Raw genomic sequence first — 18,474 nt, 5'->3', positions numbered from 1 at the left:
AGCCTCTGACCAAAGATCTCCAAAACATCAAACTGCCTTTTCTCGATCAGATACTGACAGACCTGCTTTGAATTTATAGAATCTCTGTTATTGTCTGGAATTGGTATTTTTCGGTGTGTGGCCTGGTCTGGATTGGAGAACAGGAATCTTCTATGTGAAATTCCTTTACTCTGGAGAAATATTCTAATCTACTGCTAACTTCAATCACACACTAGATTACAACCAGATAGCAATTTACTTGCTCAAAAAATGAATGGATTTAAATAGTTCCCTCGCTCTTGCTCACTCCACCCCTCTCCCCAACACTTATTTATTTGTTACGTACTAATGATTATAAAACCTGAGAGCCCAGAGGCATAACAAGACTAGTGGACAAAGATGGAGACACCAAGTGGGCTTTCATCCTGAATCGATCAGTGCTTCACCTTCTTCCTCTTGGGCCGAGACTTCCTCTTGGTTTTCCAGTCAACAATCTGCTGTGATTGTTGCTTCAGTACTGCTCTTGTGATGATGTCACCACTATCATCACTGCTGTCGTCATCATCATCGTCATGATCATCGTCATCATCGTCTGCAATCAGAAAACTCAATTACCCATCACTGGAGAGGGGGACGTTGGGTAAAGAAAGAATGCAGGACAGCGACATACAAAGGAGACAGAGACAGAGAGATAGGGAGGCAGAGAGAGAGAGGCACACACACGCACACAGAGATATACTCTTAGTCTGATTTCTGTTAATGCCTACTTGAACTCACTGCTCCCAATCTTATTCACAGAATCACAGGTTCCTGTGATTTGTTTATTGATACTCTTACTTCCAGTCATTCATCTAGGGAGCCATTTCTGCTGACACTAGGGGCTAGATTCTCACATTCTAGTGGGGCAGGAACGGAGACGGACAGGGCCGGAAAATACTGGCATTGGCCAGTGTGCTGGTTTGGCAATGCTGTTCTCAGCACCGCATGGCCCCACACACCCTTATGCCAACTTAATACCCCTCTACCCAACCCCATTGTCCCATACCCTATATGCCAACTTAGTGCCAACTCATTTCCTCACCATCCTTTGACCTTATCCTCTCTCTGTGCCAACTCACCTAGTATGTTCAGGAGATTTGGGTGGGGGAGGGGTGCAGTAGGGTGAGATCCCACCTGATACTCCCATTAAGGCCAATAAAGGTTCTTGGAGAGCTCAGTAAGAGCTTACTAACAAGGGGTGTTGATAGTTTCACAGTGGGGGAGGGCACACAGGTTACATGCACTGTCGGGGGCAGACCAATTGAAGGGATGTGGGCACACAGTATGGAGCCTGTCGTGGCCACTCCTGGAAATTACCCCAGAAACATAAAATTTTAAACAGTGAAAAGGGGAGTGTGGTTAAAGAAAAGCAGAGGGGGATAGGAAGGGACAGAGAATTTAACAGTAATTGTGCAGCATTGAGTAAGGTCCAGGCAGGGAAAAACAGTAAAAAAAGAAATTAAAGGCTCTTAATCTGAACATGCAAAACATCTGCAGTAAGATAGATAAATTAGTGGCACAAATTGTGGTAAACAATTTAGTTCTAGTCACCATGATAAAGACATAGACCCAGATTTTCATCCCTGGGTCTGGATTGCAGAGTCGGGGTGGAGGTGTGGCGGGGGCGGGGGGGGCGGTTTGGCACAGGCTGAAGCAGCAGTTGGGACGGGTGGCTGTGAAGAAGGGTCATACGGACTCAAAACATTAAATCTGTTTCTCTCTCCACAGATGCTGCTAGACCTGCTGAGTTTTTCCAGCGTTTTCTGTTTTTGTTTCAGATGTCTAGCATCTGCAGCATTTTGCTTTTATATTTACGAAATAATCCTCAGTGTGTTAAGAATTACGCTGACAATCAATTTAAGATGGTCAGTTTGGCTCACAATGTGGTACATTCGCATGTACTGGAAGCTACATATGTTAATACACAGGGCCCTGTTCTTTGCAGACAGAAAGAACAAGTACACACATTGCGCCTTTTTCAGCTAAATAAAATGTGACAGCCATTCGCTGACTCATTCCTCAGGGCAACGCATTGACCAATCAGGGTCAATATGCCTGGTTTAAATTTCAAACAATGCTTGGAAGTTAACTGTCAGTCACCAACATTGGTGCATTCTCCATGACAACACCACTTGCCAGCCAATCAATGAAGAGTATAGGAGGGCATGTCAGGAGCAGCACCAGGCATACCTAAAAATGAGGTGTCAACCTGGTGAAGCTACAACACAGGACTACTTGCATGCCAAACAGCATAAGCAGCAAGTGATAGACAGAGCTAAGCGATCCCACAACCAACGAGTCAGACCTAAGCTCTGCAGGCCTGCCACATCCAGTCGTGAACTATGGTGGACAATTAAACAACTCACTGGAGGAGGAGGCTCCACAAATATCCCCAACCTCAATGATGGAGGAGCCCAGCACAGCAGCGCAAAAGATAAGACTGAAGTATTCGCAACAATCTTCAACCAGAAGTGCCAAGTGGATGATCTATTTTGGCCTCCTCCGGAGGTCTGAAGTAATACAGATGCCAGGCTTCAGCCAATTCAATTCACTCATGATTTCAAGAAACAGCTGAAGGCACTGGATTCTGCAAAGGCTATGGGCCCTGACAATATTCCAGCAATAGCACTGAAGACTTGTGCTCTGGAACTTGCCGCGCCCTAGCCAAACTGTTCCAATACAGCTACATCACTGGCATTTACCCCACTATGTGGAAAATTGCCCAGGTGTGCCCTGTACATAAACAGCAGAACAAATCTCACCCTGCCAATTACTGCCCTATCAATCTACTCTCAATCATCAGTAAAGTAATGGAAGGGGTCATCAACAGTGCTATCAACCGGCACTTGCTTATCAATAACCTGCTCACTGACGCCCAGTTTGGGTTCCACCAGGGCCACTCAGCTCCTGACCTCATTACTGGCTTGGTTCAAACATGGACAAAAGAGCTGAACTCCCGAGGTGAGGTGAGAGTGACTGCCCTTGACATCAAGGCCGCATTTGACTGAGTGTGGCATCAAGGAGCCCTAGCAAAACCGAAGTCAATGGGAATCAGCGGGAAAACTCTCCGCTGGTTGGAGTCATACCGAGCAGAAAGGAAGATGGTTGTGGTTGGACGTCAGTCATCTCGGCTCCAGGACATCACTGCAGGAGTTCCTCTGGGTAGTGTCTTAGGCCCAACCATCTTCACGGCTTCATCAATGACCTTCCTTCCAACAGAAGGTCGGAAGTGGGGATGTTCGCTGGTGATTGCACAATGTTCAGCACCATTCGCGACTCCTCAGATACTGAAGCAGTCCATTTCCAAATGCAGCAAGACCTGGACAATATCCAAGCTTGGGCTGACAAGTGGCAAGTAATATTTGCGTCTCACAAGTGTCAGGCAATGACCATCTCCAACAAGAGAGAACCCAATCATCGCCCCCTGATGTTCAAGGGCATTACCATCACTGAATTCCCCAGTATCAACACCCTGGGGGTTACCATTTACGAGAAACTGAACTGGACTAGCCATATAAATACTATGGCTACAAGAGCAGGTCAGAGGCTAGGAATCCTGAGATGACTAACTCACCTCCTGATTCCCCAAGGCCTGTCCACCATCTACAAGACACAAGTCAGGAGTGTGATGGAATATTCCCCACTTGCCTGGATGAGTGCAGCTCCCACAACACTCAAGAAGCTTGACATCATCCAATACTAAGCAGCCCGCTTAATTGGCACCCCATCCACAAACATTCACTCCCTGCACCACCGACACACAGTAGCAGCATTGTGTATCATCTACAAGATGCATTGCAGGAATACACCAAGGCTTCTTCGACAGCACCTTCCAAACCCACAACCACTACCATCTAGAAGGACAAGGGCAGCAGATAGATGGGAATACCACCACCTGGAAGTTACGCTCCCAAGTCATTCACCATCCTGACTTGGAAATATATCGCCGTTCCTTCACTGTTGCTGGATCAAAATCCTGAAACTCCCTTCCTAACAGCACTGTGGGTGTACCTACGGCACATGGACTGCAGCGGTTCAAGAAGGCAGCTCACCACCACCTTCTCAAGGGCAATTAGAGATGGACAATAAACGCTGGCCCAGCCAGCGAAGCCCACATCCCGTGAATAATTTTTAAAAAGCACTCTCTTCACATTTGGTATTATTGTTGTTTTCCCCTTATATTGGTATTCTTGCAAGATGAAAAGCTTAGACATGTCTCTTTTTCAACAATACTCAAATTCTGTACTACCAAACGACTATAAGAATCTTAAACTTAAACAAAGCCAATTCCACAGGTGTGAGGGGAGAACTGACTACAGTTGATTGTAGACTAAAAGGAATCGTGATTAATAAACAATGGGAAACTGTCACAAATGTGTAATTATGATATTACAAATTTTAAGGACAACTGTTTTAAAGATACATTTCTGTCCTCAAACCTTTACATCGAGTTTAAAAGCCTTTTCCAAAATGGAAGTATGGACAGACAAGACGGCATCTTCCAGTGTTTATTCAAACCTTGTCAGACTCATATCACTAGAGCTGGGTACAAGGAGTCTAAAATGCAAGAGACCCCTCCAGCTGTGTACATTAAGTTCAAAAAGGTGTGAAAAACCTCTGAGGGAACAGGAATTAAGCAGGAAGTGACTTCAAAGGACATTAATATAATTAACTTGCGTGCCTGGTGAAACAACAACTCCTTGAAAATGAACATAGCAGCCATTTCTATGCTTTTTGAACTGTATAAAGACAGGCTGCAAACAGCCATTTTGTGTGGAGAACCATCTTGAACATCATGAGAAACACCTTGAAACAGAAACTGCTTCTCAACAGGGAGACCGCTATTGACTGCTAGAAAGCAGGAAGCTACAGGTCAGTTAGCTTAACATCTGTCATAGGGAAATTGTTGCAATCTATTATTAAGAGGGCTATAGAGGGCACTTAGAAAATCTCAATGCAATCAGACAGAGTCAACATGGTTTTGTGAAAGGGAAACCATGTTTAACAGATTTATTGGAGTTCTTTGAGAAAGTAACAAGCAACATGGAACCTGTGGATGTGCTGTATTTAGATTTCCAGAAGGCATTTGACAAGGTGCCACATCAAAGGTTACTATGCAAAAAAAGAAAGAGCTCGAACAGGGGGTAACATATTAACATGGATTGGTTAGTTAAAAGGAAACGGAGAGTAGGCATAAATGCGTTATTTTCGGATTGGCAAGGTATGTTGAGTGGAGTGCCACAGGAATCCATGCTGGGGCCTCAACTATTTACAATTTGACTTGGATGAAGGAACTGAATGTGTGGTTGCTAAATTTGCTGATGACCCAAAGATAGGTAGGAAAAGTTGTGAAAAAGACATCAGGAGTCTGCAAAGGGACATAGATAGTTTAATTGAGTGGGCAAAAATTTGCCCGTTAAGTATAAGGTGTGATCTTCTCTTGAGTAATATATTAGTGTTGATAGAGGATTGGTTAATAGACAGGAGGAAAAGAGTGGGTGTAAGCAGGGTATTTTCAAGTTGGTAGCTGTGACTTATGGAGTACTGCAAGGATCAGGGACTCAACTATTTACAATCTATATTAGTGACTTAGATAAAGAGACAGAAAGTAATGTATCTAAGTTTGCTGACAATACAAAGCTACGTGGAAATGTAAGCTGTAAAGAGGACACAGAGGCTGCAAAGAGATATAGACAGGTTAAGTGAGCAGGCAACAAGGTTGCAGGTGGAGTATAATGTGGATAAGTGTGAACCTATTCACTTTGGTCATAAGAATAGAAAAGCAGAATATTTTTTAAAAGGTGTGAAACTTGTAAATGTCGTTGTACAGAAAGACTTGGGTGTGCTCGTGCAAGGAATGCAGAAAGTTAGCATGTAGGTTACAGCAAGCAATTAGGAAGTGTCATGAAGAGATATTAATGTCTATAATGTTATTGGAAATCATTTAAAAATTGGAATTGTAGTAGGGTGTGTGTCTGTGTGTCCGTCCATGTGTGTGGCTTGATTGGATTAAAGCCAGCCAGTCGGGGTGCTTTGATGTATAACAGCTTTGAGATGTTAATTAGATAAACGTAAGGAAGTTAAAAGGTAAAGTGTAAATTTGCATTTTTTGAATAAAGCATTCAAGAGTAGGAGTAAAATCTTGCACCTAACTGGGAAATGCCAAGCAATATGTTTATATTACTAATCAAGTGAGTGGGATGAAAATGTTATTGTTAGAAGATATGATGTTAAAAGCCTAGGATACAATGGAAAATGTACATTCAAAGGAAAAGCGAGGTCTAAACAGAAAGGAGTTTGTGTGCATAAGTCAGAGGCATTTAAGATCTAACCAGCCTGTAGCCTACAACTGTATCTGAAAAGGAACCAAATCGCAAGGAACCTCATTTTGAATTTGTAAGGTCAAACGTGCTTTGCCTGGTGTCTATTTAAAGTCTATGCCTTGGTGAAGAATTACCTGGGAGTGATTAATTTGGGGATTTTTAAAAAGTTATTATGGTAGTAATTTGTAGACATGTGTATGTGGCTAATTTGTTGTTAAATTAATAAATGTTTAATTTAGTTTTATATAAAAATCTTTCGAGGCTTGGTACTCTTCTTCCTGAATTCAGAGCTGCATCTCAAACACCAATTGAAAATATAGGTTATGACAGTTGTTCAAGTTTCCCTCTGGGATATAAACAACTCAGTCTTTACCAACTGCTGTGTCATAACAGAACGCAAATGGCACATTGGCCTTTAATGCAAGGAATTGGAGTACAGGAATAAAGAAATCTTGCTACAATTGTACTGGGCTTTGGTGAGATCACACCTGGAATAGTGCAGTTTTGGCCTCCATATTTCAGTAAGGATAATCTTGTGTTGGAGGCGGTAAAGCGAAGGTTCACTAGATTGGTTAGATCTAGTTAGAGGGTTGTCCTATGATGAAAAGCTGAGTAAATTGGGACTATATTCTCTGAAGTTTAGAAATGAGAGGCGATCTCATTGAAGCATAAGATTTTGAAGGGTTTGATAGGGTGGACGCTGACACATTGTTTCCACTGATCGGGGATCTAAAACACAGGGACATAGTCTCAGGATAAGGGGCCGATCATTTAGGACTGGGATGAGAAGAAATCACTTCACTCAAAGGGTTGTGAATCTTTGGCATTCTCTCCTCCAGAGGGTTGTGGATGCTCCATCGTTGAATACATTTCAACAGATTTTTTTGGACTCTCAGGAACAAGGGTTATGGGGAGCTAGTGGGAAAATGGAGCTGAAACCCAAATTCAGCCATGATCATATTGAATGGTGGATCAGGCTCGAAAGGCCATATGATCTACTGTTCCTTGTGTCCTTGTGACTCAGTTGTTGATAAACAGATGCAATTGGCACTGGGCAGGTGCCAGGGAGAGTGGCAATGCAGCATATCATGGCAACAGCTGACCACAAAGGTGGCAACAGCTGACAATGGGAGCACAGATCTTAGGCCCAATTTGTTGATTAGAGAAACGAGGGGCAAGAGAGACATAGAGGCCAATCCCTCTGCGTAAGATCTATTGCCGAAGAAATAACTACTTGGATATTACAGAGACCCAGTGCCGCAGGAGAGTGCGACTTTCCAGGCAGATGGTCAGGGCCAGATCTGCCCCCCACGCAGAAGACCTCCCTCTTCACAGTCCTGCTCTCCAGCCCCTGCCAGTAACTGGCAAAGTCACATGACCTTGAACATCTTCACTTCTGGCTCCTTTCAAGGATCATCTGTGAACTTTAGTGGCATCTCACAAACAGCTGCACACCACTGCATCCCTCAGGTCTCTGATGCCCTATATGCCAGAGCTGGAGAATACGTTCAAATCATGACAAATGAGGCATTGGATTTCACTGCCATCCCTGGATTCCCCTAGGTGCAGGGCATTATTGATTGCACACATTGCCTATCAATACACCCAGTGACTGGCCAGTCAGATTATCAACAGGAAGCATTTTGATTCCCTCAGCTGGTCTGCACCCACAACAAGTGCTTCCTCCATATTCATGCTCTGGAACCAGGTAGCTCATTGAGGAAGCGAGGGAACAGGAATTGACAGAGCAGGAGGAGGAGCAAGATGCAGAACAGAGAAATCCTCGGCTGAGGCGGTGGTGGTCAGGCATGAAGGTCTGGTCAAGATGCTATTAATATCAGGGATCATCTGATTCAGGAAAGTTTCAACTGAGTCCCTCTGACACAGGATGAAGGGCATGGTAGGCAAATCAGTCTGAGGTACCTGTGCTCACACATATTCCAGACGCAGCCTGAAACATTTAAACTCTTACTGCCAGTGAAGGATGCACATCTGCCCAGAGGCCTTACCCTCACTGTTAAGGAACTGTTAATCTCCTTCACCATCTCAGACCGCTTTTCTTCTCATGCCAGCAATAAAAGGAGCTTCAATTGTGTGGCTTAAAGTATCATTAATTTATAGAGTGCTAAGAAAGGGAAATAGTGCACAGGGGCAGTAAGATGACACCGCAGTGACCCACTCAGTGCTCCATGGGATGCAGTGGCCTCTAGGCTCGTCTACTCCAAAGCGGTGCTTCCCTCGAGGCCTTGGCGGAGTTGGAGGCAGGCTGCTCACTTGTCCCTGCTTGTGGCTGAGATGCATGTGGCAATTGTCCTCATTGTGAAAGTGAATCATTGCAGAAACAGTCTCTGTCACTTGGCCTTACAGCACAGAGGCTCCTGTTGTCAGAGGGGCCAAGGATTGGCACCTTCATCCTCCTCTATGACATCCTCAATTCCTGGTGGTCACACCAGATGCCTGAAGGGTTGCTGAGTTTGTAAGTGTTTTGATTGACAAGGAAGTTAAGGATTAGGGTTAGGGTTAGGATAGGCAGGAAAGTGGAGTTAATGCCACAATCAGATCAGCCATGATCTTATTGAATGGCGGAGCAGGCTCGAAGGGCCAAATGGCCTATTCCTGCTCCTATTACTTATGATCTTATGAACAGCTGGGGCACAACTTGCATTCTCTCCAAACATTTCTGTATCACCAGCGCTACTAACAGGTTAGTGCTACAGAATGTGGCATGCATTCTGCACTTCGTTGCACTGCTCCTGTATCCACTCCGAGTGCTGCCACACTCATGGCTCTCCATGAAATTGGCCACTCTCTCAATGGAAGAGCCCATGTGCTGATAGCCCTGAGCCTTGGTGGCGCACAAAAGGAGGATGGACTCCTCCATCCTCTGCCCATGTCATCAGGGAATTTTAACTTGTGGGACAGTTCCTCATGTCTTAGGCATGTCCTTCTGCCCACTAAGTGCCATGCTCCTCACCCATTGAGGACTCTGATCGTGAAGGAGAACCCACCAAGGTGAGAGCATCTGCACTGATGGACGGTGCACTTGTGAGGTGTGACAATGCATCTTCGGTTTCTTGATGCTACTCTTAGGCCACTGCTTGGGAGAGAGAGGGTCTCCAAGGATGGATGTTTGCACCTGTGGGAGACACACGAAAAGATCAGAGCTAGCCTTGGAGTGAAGAAGCCTTTGCAGTGCTGAGGCTTCCCAATGCAAATCAGTGTTCAGCATGCTGTAGGACATAGTGGAGTGCAATACACTCCCTTATTGAGCACACTGCTGTCTGTAATCACCATCTCCATGGTGCCCATTTTTCCAGGGGAGACTCTCTCCTGGCCCACAATCCTAGCTATTTCCATTGATTCTCCATGAGCGTTATTGCCTGAAAATAGGGGGCACCTCCTCCCATTTGGGCCCTATCCTAGGCATTGTGAGCCCATTTCTCCTGCAAAGACAAAAGGCAGCAAGATAAGGCACTGCTGTCCTGTATGGCCAATATCATCTGTTCCTATTCATTAACAGCTGCATGTGTCAGTGGTGACAGGTCCTCAGTAGCACTATGGATGTATGTCAACCTGAGGGTTCCTTCAGTCCCCCTAGCACATACTTCTCCCATTTTCAGAGGCAACATGCACCCTGGGAATCCTCAGCAGCTGCTTCTGCTGTTGGGTGCATAGCCAGGAACCTGTCCTCAGGGTTGGATATGGCAATCATCTTGTCAGAGTGTACGAGGTCATTGACTCATTTCCGGCACTGGTTCCAGGGCCTCCGGATGACCCTTCTGTTGCTCACAAACATAGCAATGTTCTCCCAGGCCAATTTTGGCTGTGTATTGGCCAACCCCCAAGGAAGAGGACCTCCCCGCTCTCCCTCACAGCCTCCAACATAGCCTCAGGTCTGTATCAGTGAAACAATGATTCTAACAACAGGCTCTCCTGGGACATCTTAGCGATGGCAGGTTGAATTAAACAGCAGTCTTAATAATGATCAGTTTAAAATCCGGCCTTCATTTGAATAGTCCCATCTCCATTCCCACCCCCATGGCCTCTAATTGGAGGGTGAGCCCATCTCTATAACTAATATCCTGTATCATTTTAGTTCCCCTTACCACCAGTGGGCAGGGGGAGGGGTGTTCATGATGCTGAAACAGTCCTGACTTGCGTGTCCTGCCCTCTATGCAAAACTTCAGTCTTAAATCTCAGATGTTGCAGAATTATGTACCAGCAGTTCCAAGGTTAAGAAATGGGAGGCACTGTTGCAGTAAAATGTTGGTCCACTGCTCACATCGTACAGTTGTAAAGGAGACAGAAGGTGGGGGAGCATTTAGGAGACGGTGATCACTATATTGTACGTTTTAGGATGATTATAGAAAAGGACGATAGGCAATCCAGAGTAAAAATAATTAACTGGACAAGAGCCGACTTCAAAGGGGCAAGAATGGAGCTGGGCCAGATAGACTGGAATGGAAGATTGGCAGGAAAAACTGTAGCTGAACAATGGGCTACCTTCAGAAAAGAAAATACAGTTGAGAACCAAGAGGAATACAGAAGGTCCAGAGGGGAGGTGAAAAAGCATATTAAAGAAGCGAAGAGGGATTGTGAGAAAAGGCTGGCAGTCAACATAAAGGGGAATCCCAAAGTCCTCTATAGGCATATAAATAGTAAAAGGGTGGTAAAAGGAGTAGGGCAGATTAGGGACCTAAAAGGGAATTTACACATGGACAAAAGGGCCATGGCTGAGGTATTAAATGAATACTTTGCATCCATCTTAAGGAGGTAGATGTTACCCAGGCCATGGTGACAGAAGAGGAAACTCTGTCACTAGAAGGGTTCAAAATAAGGAGGAAGTGTTGAGTAGACTGTCAGTACTTAAAGTTGACAAGGCACAGGGACCAGATGAGATGCATTCAAGGATATTGAAGGAGGTGAGAGTAGAAATTGCAGGGACACTGGCCATAATCTTTCAGTCTTCCCTAGACTCAGGGGTGGTGCCAGAGGACAGGAGAATTGCAAACATTATGCCCTTGTTCAAAAAAGGTTGTAAGGATAAGCCCAGCAATTACAGACCAGTCAGTTTAACTTCAGTGGTGGGTAAGATTCTAGGAACAATTGTTCAGGATAGAATTAATAGTAACATGGAAAAATATGGGTTGATAAGGAAGAGCTTGCATGAATTTCTAAAGGGGAAATTGTGTTTAACTAACTTGCTGGAGTTTTTTGAAGAAGTAACAGAAAAGGTCGATGAGGGTAACGCTGTTGATGTGGTGTATGTGGACCTTGAAAAGGCATTTGACACAGTACCACACAACTGACTTGAGAGAAAAATTATTGTTCATGGAATAAAAGGGACAGTAGCAACGTAGATACAAAATTGGCTGAAAAGTAGGAAGCAGAGAGTAATGGTCAATGGATATTTTTTAGGCTGGAGGAAGGTTTATAGTGGAGTTCCCCAGGTATTGGGACCCTTGCTGTTCCTGATATATATTAATGATCTAGATTTTGGTGTGCAGGGGACAATTTCGAAGTTTGCGAATGATATGAAGCTTGGGAGTGTTGTGAACTGCGAGGAGGATGGTGTGGAACTTCAAGAAGACATAGACAAGTTGGTGGAGTGGGCAGATAGGTGGCAGATGAAGTTCAATGCGGAGAAGTGTGAGGTGATGCATTTTGGTAGGAAGGACACGGACAGACAATATAAAATAAGGGGTGAAATTTTGGAGGGGGTGCAGGAGCAGAAAGACTTGGGTGTATATGTGCATAGATCATTGAAGGTGGCAGGACAGGTGGAGAGAGCAGTTAGTAAAGCATATAGTATCCTGGGCTTTTTTAATAGACGCATAGAGTAAAAGAGCAGGGAGACTATGCTGAATTTATATAAGATACTCATTGACCTCAGCTGGAATACTGTGTACAGTTCTGGGCACTATATTATTGAAAGGATGTGAACACTTTGGGGGGAGTGCAGAAGAGATTTACAAGAATGGTTCCAGGGATGAGAACCTTCAGCTATGAGGATACTGTTCTCCTTGGAGAGAAAAAGGCTGAGAGGAGATTTGATAAAGATGTCCAAAATCATGAGAGTTGGACAGAGTACAAAAGGAGAAGCTGATACCACTCGAAAAAGGATCAAGAATGAGAGGGCACAGATTTAAAGTGATTCGCAAAAGAAGCAAGTATGACGTGAGAAAAAACTTTTTCACACAGCGAGTGATTCGGGTCTGGAACGCACTGCCTGGAAGTGTGGTGGAGGCAGACACAACTGAAGCATTCACGAGGGCACTAGATGATTATTTGAATAGAAACAATGTGCGAGGGTACGGGGAAAAGGTAGGGCAATGGCACTAGGTCATAATGTTTATTTGGAGAACCGGTGGAGACATGATGGGCTGAATGGCCTCCTTCTGTGCCATTATGATTCTGTGACGAATTTACTCCAAGTTTTGCCATGACCCTTCTTCAGCAAGCAACTGACATGAATCAGGAGGCAGGACCAGACATTGCCAGCAATATCCATTTCCAACATGATGATGCACTCTGCCATGACAATCAGAGCCCCAGGTAGTTTCATTTTCTAAGTTTGTTTCCTGCTATACTGTCATTAATTATGGACTGTTACATTAAGAACAAAATTGGTTATAGAAACAACAGATGGTAACTAGAGCCGCAGCTTTATAAAGCTAACAGTGCAATGTGGTGCTAACTGTTGTGATGAAGGGGAATGAAATTCAATTCCTCACCATCATACATATCGAGCTTTTGGGCTGTGGGAAGCTTCACTCTCATGTTGTAAGATGGAAGTTTGCCTTCCACGCTGGCGTGGAACTGGAACACAAACAAAAAAATAGTTAATATGTGTATCACCATAGGAGAATGGGAAGTTGGAACATATACAAACTGTTGGGTCCCTACAACATGGAAAGAACCCCTCGACCATATATTTAAAAATGTTATCCTTATTGCTATTTATTTTTGAAACTGGTCTTTTTTGCTGAACAAAGAACATTAAGATGGCTGTTACAAGTCACTTGATCACGGGATTGGCTCTCTGTCTGGAAGCTATTCCCAGGAATTTCAAGAACTCTTTTCTCAGTTTCTGGAATGTCTCACCTCGTTATGCTGAGAGAGCTACTAACAAACTCACATCACACCCGGGACTGTTCAGACCAATTTCAAATGGAACTACGGGGACGTCGTTTGCATTTGATAAGCCAACCTTGCAAGTGGAGTCAGTGGGTCTGCTGAGACAATGGCTTCCCAAATGCCAGAACCTCAACGAAGATGGCACCCTTTTCAACAAATAATGACTGAGACACCATCAGTCCTGAAACCAAAGCCAATGCCAGATGCTGGATAAACATCCCTTTTGAAGTCATTGTGGAGAACGAAGGTCACATGACCCAAACCTCTGGCCTTTTGGGCAGTTTAATATTACATCTCTGGTCTTCATAGCCAGACTGCTTTTTTAACATCAAATGGACAGAACTCCAGCAGCCAGGCTGGGTAAGCAGTCTCAACTCCAAAAAGCCTGCTTGATTCTAAAAGTCTGTAGCCAATGCCTGCCAAGTGGTCTAAACACAGAAAAGCCCAACATGCAGCAGCATTATTTGTTTTAAGGATTTTTATATCGCTTAACCAGCCAGGAACATATCAGAACAGAACCTCACCCTGAAGGAAACACCCTCTGGCCTCTGACTTTGGACTCTGGAACATAAGTGAATTAATATTCATTTTCTGTGGTCCTTGCACTGTAAAACTTCTTTCCTCTATCCCCCCTTTACTGGGTGTATGTGTGGAGTGGGACACTGCGGACACTCCTTTTCCCCGCGTTGAATGTGTAAAATAAATTAACCTTCCGAGTTAATCCTAACTCGAGTTTGCTGTGGATTATTAGTAAAATTCGATCACAAAAAAACCAAGGATTGGGAAAACGTGCTTCCGCCTATTCTTTTAAAAACTAATTCAAAACACCTTCTGTTTACGGACGTGTGGCAAGAGGAAATCACTGCAGTTTGAACTGTCCCTCTCCTGTCCGTAACACTACAATCCTCAGTATTTATGAGAACCCAAATAATTAAACTCTCCCTCCACAGGTAATGGGGGATTCCCTGCAAACTGGTGTTGCAAGTGATGCACATGTTCTGAAAATCAATTAGTGAGAGGAAAAAAAAAGCTGCACAATGCATCATCTCACCTCATCTTCCTCAATCAGTCGCAGTGTATTCTTCATGTTGATTCCCTCTAGGCCTCTATACAGTTTAAGGAGTTTGTCCTCTGTTAGTGACAACAAGTCCAAAACATACTCGTCTGATGCGGGACTCAGTACTATAGATGGAATGCCGTCCTTTGACTGCAGAATTGAGATACAAACTAGTTACGTGACAAGTTCCGAGAGCCCTGCATTAATGTAGCACCTTTCAACACTGATGCATTATTAGATTGCAGAATACAATTCACATTTTACAAACTACATCATGTGGAAACTTTATTCTAATGTGTTCTCCACCAAAACATTGTAAACTATTCAAACAGCCACATGAAAACATTTAACACTAATTAGATATCTGTAATAGCAAACAGGATCTCATTCTAACTCTCAACAAACCTATCCAAATTCAGGAACTTGGCAATGGAAAAATTCCCTATATTACCCTGGAACTGATCAGATTACTCACTGGCACAATACTCTGGAATTGATCACTTTTTTTTGCATATGGCCATCACTTACAATTTGCACATGTTGCAATTTCTCATTGATATGTTCCACGCCTGCTTTAATGGACATAGTGATATGGCTGATGTATTCAAGGTGCTCCATTATCTTATCTCGTCGGTTCTGCTCATTGTTCAGGTGAGTTTGTAGCTTCATTAACAATTTCTGCTCACTATGTTAAAAACCGCAAGAAAAGCAGAAAGATTTGATTTAAAGCAATAATGAACAAATAGAGATTTCAGTATGAATGGCAGACCTAGATCCAATACTAATTCTAAAATACAATATAGGGGGCCTACATGCAATGCACGGCTCCATGTCACAGCAACAGGACTGGGAAGACTAGACTTTGCATTAGTGTAGAAAACTGCAAAGAAAAGAACAAAGGTAAGTGAAAAACAAGGACTGAAAAATAATGAGAAAAAGACAAGGAAGAAATTTGGAGGAAGGGAAAAGAAATAGAGAGAAAAAGGTGCAGAGAGAAAAGAAGAAAGAAAATCATATAACACAGGAGGCCACTCAACCCATTATGCCTACGTCAGTTCTTTGAAAAAGTTATTCAATTCATCCCATACCCCTGTTACATTCTCAGTCCAGCTTTGAAAAGGTAATTGAAAGCAAACAGAAATAAACAAGTATCAAAAATGATTGGGAGTAAAGTACAATCAGAATGGGAGGCTAGAAGGAAATACAAAGATTCCATACAGAAGTATAATGAGGATGGAGGGAAAGGAAGGTTATAGATGGAAAGAGGAAGAAAGCTATTTCTGTATTTCAAATGGTCAACAAACAGAAATAAAAAATAAACAAAAGTAACACTTGACCAACCTTTGCAGATGGATTGTTGCATAAGATGCAGCATTTACTGCATGACTGATGCACAGCTTCAAACTTTACATAGGTCCTACGATAGCTAAACTTAGTAGTGGGGGAGCTATCGATGGCACCAGGATTTGCACTCCACATTACAATCCTGAAGCTTTTGTTGGTTGTCAGGTGAAGTCTTTTGTACAGCAATGCAAAACTTATTCTTAATATCCTGCTCTCTCTTCCTTGGTTTCAACATTTATCCACTTTCCCCTTAAAAGATGCAATGGTCTCTCCCTGAACTACCACTTGTAGCAAAGCATTCTATGCTCCAATAATAAATCTGGCTGCATGTTGCAACCATTCCAAGATATGATGCTTCTCCGAAGGACCAACATCTGATGAAAAATCAGATATACACCATGGGTACCTGGCGATGTAGAAATTCACTGAAGAAACTTCAATTTGAGGCTCCAGTGATGCCTCCATTAAACACTTGTTTGACTTTAATTGGGAAAGTTAGCTCCCTTACTCAGACTTCAAAAAGACACGGAAGCCACCTAATAGGTTTTCCTGATGTGAGGTTTATGACTATAGAACAGCACCTCTGATACTGTTCTGAGCTCTCTCCATAGCCCTGTATCAATCCCAAACTAATCCCACTGCCCCACTCTTTCCCCATGGTCCTGCATCAATCCTTAACTAATTCCACTGTCCTGCACTCCTCCATAGACCTTCATTTATTTCAAATATTCTTAAGATTATAAGATGCAGGAATACAAGTCGGTCATTCGGCCACCGATCTTGCTCTGCTATTCGATAAGATTGTGGCTGATCTGATTGTGGCCTGAACTCCACTTTCCTGCTCCCCCTCATAACCCTTGACACCCCTGTCATTCAAAAATCTATCTAACTCAGCCTTAAATATATTCAATGACCCAGCCTCCACTGTTTTCTGGGGAAGAGAATTCCAAAGATTAACGACCCTCTGAAGAAGAAATAACTCCTCATCTCCATCTTAAATTGGAGACCGATTATTTTAAACTGTGGCCCATAGTTGTAAATTCCTCCACAAGAGGAAACATCCTCTCAGTATCCACCCTGTTAAGCCCCCTCAGAATTTTATATGTTTTAATAAGATCACCTCTCATTCTTCTAAACTCCAATGAGTATAGGCCTAACCTGCTCAACCTTTCCTCATAAGATAACCTTCATCCCACAAATCAGCCTGGTGAACCTTCGTCCCCTTTCCTTGATGGCTCAAATGTCTTTTCTATAATAGGATTTCCAAATTGCACACTGTGCTATAACTCTGCCTTATATAAATTCATCATCATGCTTTCTGCACCTATTTTTCAAACCCATAATGCTATTGCCTTTATTGTGGCTTCATCTATCCATACTACTATTTTCATAGATTGATTTATTGTGAGCTGCTGGGTGTCTATATTCATCCATACGCTTAAGCATCTGAGGTGTAAGCACTACCAACCAAGCCAAATTGATACTGGTTGACACTTGAAGCAAGCAAACCCTCGTAATTAATACAACAGCACTGTTCCTATATCTACAGTACTCATGCTACTCACAATACCTCCTCTAAATCTGCAGCTGACCTAGTGTCTTCTCAAATCCTGAACATGTTTGATTAAAATGACTAAACTGAATTGGCCTAGCTTGATTCCTGTTGTGAACCCACTTAGGAGGTCATGTATAGCATAAGGGATTAAACATGAGTCACACATCTAGGATTTTATCCAGCTGTGTAGGATGTGTCAGTTACATAGACCATATGGTACAAGGAATGAGGTCATTTGGGGTTACCTCAGTGATGAGACATATGGTGTTGCGAACAAAACTGTAATCTACACACATGGGCACGGGATACACTCTTCATACCTGGAGAGTTTGGTTTCACCAGAATATTTCAGATGATCATACTCTGCCTGCAGCCTCTCTTTCTCCTCCCTTAGCTGCACCATCTGTTTCTCATTCTCCAGTTCCAGCTCCTCCAAGTGCTTCAAGGTCTCTCCCTGCATCACAAAGCGTTTCACTACATCCTGCAACCAAGAGCAAGACACAGGCTGAAGCTCATTATTCTGCATAATTCAAACTGTCACACAAACACCACCCAGCATCACATTCTACTGCAACATGTTTCTATCTTAATGTTTTTGGGTTTCTTTATTCTATGATTCCATGGTTCAGACTACTGTGGTGGGAGAGCCCGAGCTTCCCATGTTTCCAAGAATATTTTCATTTGCTCAGATGGCTACAATTATTCTGCAGTGTATCTAGAAATTAAACAGAGAAGCATATTTATTTCATCTCAATTATTGCTTTTACCCTCCACCCAAGAAAGTGGCACAATAACATATTATAGTCATTAATGCCTTAGACTTGAACTAGCACACAAATTTAACAGTAATAGAACAAGCAGCAATAACCAAAGACATATACTTAAACATCTGCAACGAACAAGGAGAAAGTAATTTTTGTCGATGTTCATATATTTTTCTCACAGTATGCAGGAGCTGACTGACCGGAATCTCAAAGCATTCCAGCCAGGCCTATTGCTGACTACCTTAAAAAAAGTAACTAGAGCCCTACGCACAGAGT

At 43.2% G+C, this 18,474-nt stretch overlaps 1 protein-coding gene across 1 annotated transcript in view; it reads right to left on the bottom strand.

Annotated features, from left to right (window-relative positions):
- Positions 1–402: 402 nt before the first annotated feature.
- odad3 (outer dynein arm docking complex subunit 3) overlaps positions 403–18,474 on the bottom strand; it is a 41,201-nt gene continuing 23,129 nt past the window's right edge. Inside the window, exons 9-13 of the mRNA XM_078531231.1 lie at positions 17,755–17,915; positions 15,064–15,220; positions 14,530–14,685; positions 13,076–13,160; positions 403–571 (exon numbers count right to left, since the gene is read on the bottom strand). Of these exons, the coding sequence (XP_078387357.1) occupies positions 414–571; positions 13,076–13,160; positions 14,530–14,685; positions 15,064–15,220; positions 17,755–17,915 (717 nt within the window). The 3' untranslated portion in view covers positions 403–413. The remainder of the gene's footprint in view (positions 572–13,075; positions 13,161–14,529; positions 14,686–15,063; positions 15,221–17,754; positions 17,916–18,474) is intronic.

Source organism: Cetorhinus maximus, chromosome 28, assembly GCF_964194155.1.
Source record: "Cetorhinus maximus chromosome 28, sCetMax3.hap1.1, whole genome shotgun sequence".
Lineage (NCBI taxonomy): Eukaryota > Metazoa > Chordata > Chondrichthyes > Lamniformes > Cetorhinidae > Cetorhinus > Cetorhinus maximus.
Note: the sequence above shows the minus strand (reverse complement) of the source record. Positions and strands in the feature narration are given on the sequence as shown.